A 6,000-nucleotide genomic window follows, 5' to 3' on the forward strand; every position below is an offset into this window, starting at 1 on the left:
ATTTCATAAACACATTCAAGCTTCTTTTCCTGGATAAGTAGTTTGAGGAAGATGAGATTTACAATTCAGCGAGGCCAATGTCATTGGTGTAATATTTGGCAGGGCCACTGTGCCCTGCTATTTCACGGCCACACATTTCCTCCTGACTCTGGCTGGCTGTTCCACAGCAGCGTGGCTCTGGGGACAAGGTGGAGCCCAGGGACACATTGCAAATGCACAAAAGTCAACAGATCCCCACTCCAAGAAAAATTATTCAAGAAAAGCTATTTAATTCACCCTTTTAACATGATCTTATTAAATAAATATTTGTGGAAGAGAGGAGGGCAAAATAGAGCTGAAGAGAAAGGGGGAGGAAAAAGAGGAAAAGGAAGGCAAAAATGAGAAACATTTTTCCAAAATAATTTGTGGTAATAAAAATTACTTAATCTGGAAATTTGTATTGCCAGAGAGCGAGAACATAAAAAAGAACTGCCAGATTGGAATGAAGACTCCTTTCCCCAGTGGTTATACTTTGAAAAAAATGTGGATTACAGCATTTTGTAAACAGATCAAGTTCATTGAAACAAAAAATATAAATGACTGCTTGGAAAGAAAACTTATTTATCTCATGGGAGATTCAACACTGCGTCAGTGGATTTACTACTTACAAAAAGCTGTGAAAAGTATGTATTTAATTTATATTTTGAAATTCTATTTGACTTTTGAGGGTTTTGAAATAATAATTAGAATTATTTGCTTTTCTTTTCTAATATGTATTTTATTTTATTTTTTTTAATTTGCCTAACTTTTGGCTTTGGGCTTTTAATAAAAAGTTAAATTTTATCTTTTCATTCACAAATGTTAATATTTTTCTTCCTCTTCATGTATTCTCATAACAAGTTCAATATTTTGTTAAGATTGTAATGCATCTGGTAAAATTATCCACCTTACATAGGCAATAGTGCTTAGTTAGAAGTGATCTTGGTTACAATTTTACACATGTTGTGTGCAGTTTAAAGTTATATCATTTTCCTTTTGTTAAAATATTTATTGATTTGTCTTTCATCAGCCCTAAAATATTTTGATCATCATGGAGCTGGGATCTTTAAAACACATGTTCTTCTGGATGTTGAAAGACATATTTTGATTCAGTGGAAAAAACATGGTCATCCATTTGTTACCAAAAAGTTATTCTCAGTGAAAGATGAAAACTATATCCCACGGGAAATTGACCGGGTAGCAGGAGACAAAAACACAGCCATTGTCATTACCCTCGGCCAACACTTCAGACCCTTTCCCATCAACATTTTCATCCGTAGGGCCATCAATATTCAAAAGGCCATTGAACGTCTATTCTTGCGAAGCCCGGAGACCAAGGTGATACTTAAAACTGAAAACACCAGAGAGATACAAGAAAATGCAGAGATGTTCAGTGACTTTCATGGCTATATTCAGAATCTTATCATAAGAGATATTTTTGTGGATCTTAATGTGGGTATTATTGATGCCTGGGACATGACGATTGCATATTGCACCAACAATGCCCATCCACCGGATTATGTGATTCAAAATCAGATTGGCATGTTCTTAAACTACATTTGTTAGAGGAAAAATACAAAAATAGCACTAGCCACTTTCTATAGATGATCTCACATATACAGCGAAGATAGTTTAATGCAATCCAAGTTTTGAGGAAACTAAATTTGAAAAAGTTTTATTAAAGTTAAATATATGTAACATAACATTTACCATTTAAGCCATTTTATTATTTTATTTTATTTTTGAGATAGAGTTTTGCTCCTGTTGCCCAGACTGGAGTGCAATGATGTGATCTTGGGTTACTGCAACCTCCACCTCCAAGGTTCAAGTGATTCTCTTGCCTCAGCCTCCCAAGTAGCTGGGATTACAGGTGCCCACCACCATGCCCAGCTGATTTTTGTATTTTTTAGTAGAGATGGGGTTTCACTATCTGGTTGGCCAGGCTGGTCTCGAACTCCTGACCTTAGGTGATCTGCCCACCTCGGCCTCCCAAAGTGCTGGGATTACAGGCGTGAGCCACCATGCCTTATTATTTTATTTTATTTTTTGAGACAGTCTCACTCTGTCACCAAGATTGGAGTGCAGTGGCATGATCTCAGCTCATTGCAACCTCTGCCTCCCGGGTTCAAGCGATTCTCCTGACTCAGCCTCCCACGTAGCTGGGATCACCAGCGTGCAGCACCACACCCGGCTATAAACCATTTTTAAGTGTACAATTCAGTGATATTAAGTAATTTACAATGTTGTGAAACCCTCATCATGATCCATCTCTGGCACATTTTTAACATTCCAAAAAGAAACTTGGTACCTATTAAACAATAACTCCCCATTCGCTCCTGTCCTTGGCCCATGGCAACCGCCATTGTATTTTCTGTCCTTCTGAATTTGACTATTTTAGGTAGCTCATATAAGTGGCAACATGCAGCATTTGTCCTTTTCTGTCTGGCGTATTTCACTTAGCATATGTCTTTAAGGTTCATCCACATTGTAGCATTTGTCCGAATTTTCCTTCATTTTTAAGACTGAATAATATTCCGTTGTAAGTATGTACTACATTTTGTTTATCCATTCATTTGTTGATCGACATTTGGGTTGTTTCCCCTTTTGGCTACTGTAAATAGTGCTTCTAGGAAGAGAAAACCAAATTTAAAGGCATGTCTCCAGTGCTGAGCATGATGATTGAATAGCAAATCATCATCACCCATAATTTGAAGACATGTGCAGCCCAGAAATGCATAGATTAAATGATTCAAGTTTAGAGAAAATGTGATGTATACAGGAAACTTAGTGGGATCATAATAGCAGTCTTCTTGCTTAGGAAAATTATTTGGAACTTAGTAACCAGTTGTTCTCTAGATTCCAGTAAGAATCATGGATCATACTTCAAAACCCACAGGCTCATTGAGAGAAAACAACTTAGTATTATGTTAACGTACAGACCCCAAAACCCTGATTCTTGGATATCCTAAAATATGATTTGGGATCCCCTCCAGAGGGCCTCAAATGACAAATTTTGTCTCTAAATCTTCCTCTCATTAGAAAGATATACACCCTTTCTATTAATATACTCTAGGTCTCAAGAGTGGGAATATTGTTATTAAGGATACTTCCCCTCTTAGGACTGTGTTTCTTAGTTAGAGGAAGTGAAGTTATAATGCTGTAACATCAGTACAAAGTTTGGGTCATCAGGAGGTGGAGGTTGCAGTGAGCCAAGATTGCGCCACCACACTCCAGCCTGGGTGACAGAGCGAGACTCCATCTCAAAAAAAAAAGAAAAGAAAAGAAAAGAAAAGAAAAGAAAAGCCTAGGTCATAAGTCTGGGTCATACACTTTAGCACTAGACTTCTCTAAATAGGGAACTCATGTTAGAAATTTCTTCCTTGTATCAAGCTACTTATTGGTTCTAATTCCTCCTTTAGGATACTTTGAAAGTAAATTTAATTATTCTTCCAACCATTGCAATGTTAATTGCTTAAATGAGTTATCGTTTTCCCATGAAGACCATCTCAAATTCCTTCAACCTGGTTCTGACATGATAGTTTCTAGTTTTCTTACCTTCTCTTCACATGCACTGAAGTTTGTCTATATCACTCTACAACTCACTCTACAATGTGCCTTCTCCCTCATCTCTCACCTCAACAAATTGAATGTTTTAATTTAAATGTGATCAATTAGCCCCTATAAAAGAGGGTCTATTATTTCTCTTGTTCTAGAATTGCACTGTACAACACAGTAGCCATTAGTTGCATAGGGCTATTTAAATTTAAATTAAATTAAGTAAAAAATTAGTTCCTCAGTTGCACTATTCACATTTCAAGTGTTCAATAGCCACATGGAGCTAGTGGTACTATACAGATAGCACAACATGTGCTTGCATTCTTCTCTAGAAAGTATTTTTTAATGTTTTGTCATTGTAATTGGTTGCATTTTTAAAAGCAAATTCCATAATGCATTATCATTTTTCGTGGTGAGTAAAAAACAAAAAAAATCACCAAATGTTGGTAAGTGTCAAGTCTCTGACTTTTAAGCCATTTACTTCTTGTTTATTTTTTAAAGAAATTCTGGTATCTAAATATTTCATAATGTTTTGGCTTAAGGTGATAGCTTCAGGTTATTGCAGATAATGACTATATTGCTAATATACAAGACTTGAGCAAGCCATTTGAAGTCATAGAAATGTTCTCTATTGCTATTATCAAACCTCTTTCAAAAACCCATTTATGCACAATGGAATAAAACAAAACTAGAAATCAATATCAGAGGCTGGGTGTGGTGGCTAGCGCCTGTAATTCCAGCACTTTGGGAGCCAAGGTGGGCGGATCATGAGGTCAGGAGTTTAAGACCAGCTTGGCCAACATGGTGAAACCCTGTCTCTACTAATAATACAAAATAGCTGGGCGTGGGGGCACATGCCTGTAGTCCCAGCTACTCGGGAGGCTAAGGCAGGAGAATCGCTTGAACCCGGGAGGCGGAGGTTGCAGTGAGCCAAGATCATGTCATTTCACTCCAGCCTGGGTGACAGAGCGAGACTCTGTCTCAAAAAACAAAAAAGAAAAAAAAAAAGAAATCGATAGCCGAAAGAAAATAGGAAAATCCATAAATATTTAGAAATTAAACATTGCACTATTAAACAGCCTATGGGTCAAAGAAGAACAAACGAGGGATTTAGGAAATACCTGGAGACAAGTGAAAACAAAAATACAACACACTAAAACTTATGGGATGCAGTAAAAGTGGCAATAACAGGGAAGTTCATAGCAATAAATGCTTACATGAAAAAAGAAAAATGTTTGCAAATCAACAGCCTAACTCTGCCCTTCAAGGAACTAGAAAAAGAAGAACAAACCAAGCCCAAAGTCAGCAGAAGGAAGGGAATAATAAAGATTAAACAGAGATAAAGGAAATAAAGTAAAGCATAAACCATAGAAAAGATCAAAAAAACTAAGAGTTGGTTTTTCAAAAAGATCAAAAATTTAACAAATTCATAGCTAGACTAAGAAAAATAGAGAAGACTCAAATAGCTAAAATTATAAGTGGGCAATGAGACATTAAAATGGATGTCACAGAAATAAAAATGATTTCGAGAGACTACTATGAACAATTGTATGCTAACAAATTGTATAACCTAGAAGAAACTGATAAATTCATAGAAACATACAACCTACGAAGACTGAATCATAAAGAAATAAGAAATTTGAACAGACCTATAACTGAGAGGACATTGAAACAGTAATCAAAAACCTTTCGGTAATAACAACAACAATAAAAAGCCTAGGCCCAGATGGCTTCAGTGGAGAATTCTACTAAACATTTAAAGAAGAATTAACACCAATCCTCAAACTCTCCCAAAGAATAAGAGGAAGGAATGCCCCAAACTCATTCTATGAGGCAAGTATTACCCTGACACCAAGACAAAGACAAGAAAAGAAAACTACAGGCCGATATCCCTGATAAGCATAGATGCAAAAACCCTAAAAAGAAGGAATACTAGTAAACCAAATTCAATAGCTCATGAAAAGCATCATATACCATGACCAAATGGCAATTATACCTGGAATACAAGGATGGCTCAACATATGAAAATCAGTCAATATAATGTGCCACATTAACAAAATAAGGAACAAAAACTACATGATCATCTCAATTGATGCAGAAAAAGCATTTGACAAAATTTAACATCCTTTCATGATAAAAACATTCAATAAACTATGAATAGAGGGAAACTATCTCAACACAATAAAAGCCATATACGAAAAGCCCACAGTTAATACCATATGCAACTAGGAACAACTGTTTTTCCTCTATGATCAGGAACAAAGCAAAGATGCCCATCCTTACCACTACTATTCAACATAGTACTGAAATTTCCAGCCAGAGCAATTAAGACAAAACAAAACAAAAAAATTTTGTTATATATAGCATATAACAAAAAAAAGAAAAGACACACAATTGGAAAAGCAGAAGTAAATTATCTCTGTTCAC

The 6,000-nt window shown here is 36.0% G+C and overlaps 1 protein-coding gene across 2 annotated transcripts in view; it reads left to right on the top strand.

Annotated features, from left to right (window-relative positions):
• NXPE2 (neurexophilin and PC-esterase domain family member 2) overlaps positions 1-3,280 on the top strand; it is a 48,333-nt gene extending 45,053 nt beyond the window's left edge. For both annotated transcript variants that reach the window (XM_063784543.1, XM_054662717.2), the window contains exons 4-5: positions 447-662; positions 1,049-3,280. In XM_063784543.1, coding sequence (XP_063640613.1) covers positions 447-662; positions 1,049-1,584 — 752 coding nt within the window. In that variant the 3' untranslated portion in view covers positions 1,585-3,280. The remainder of the gene's footprint in view (positions 1-446; positions 663-1,048) is intronic.
• The last annotated feature ends 2,720 nt before the right edge of the window (positions 3,281-6,000 follow it).

Source organism: Pan troglodytes, chromosome 9, assembly GCF_028858775.2.
Source record: "Pan troglodytes isolate AG18354 chromosome 9, NHGRI_mPanTro3-v2.0_pri, whole genome shotgun sequence".
Taxonomy (NCBI): domain Eukaryota; kingdom Metazoa; phylum Chordata; class Mammalia; order Primates; family Hominidae; genus Pan; species Pan troglodytes.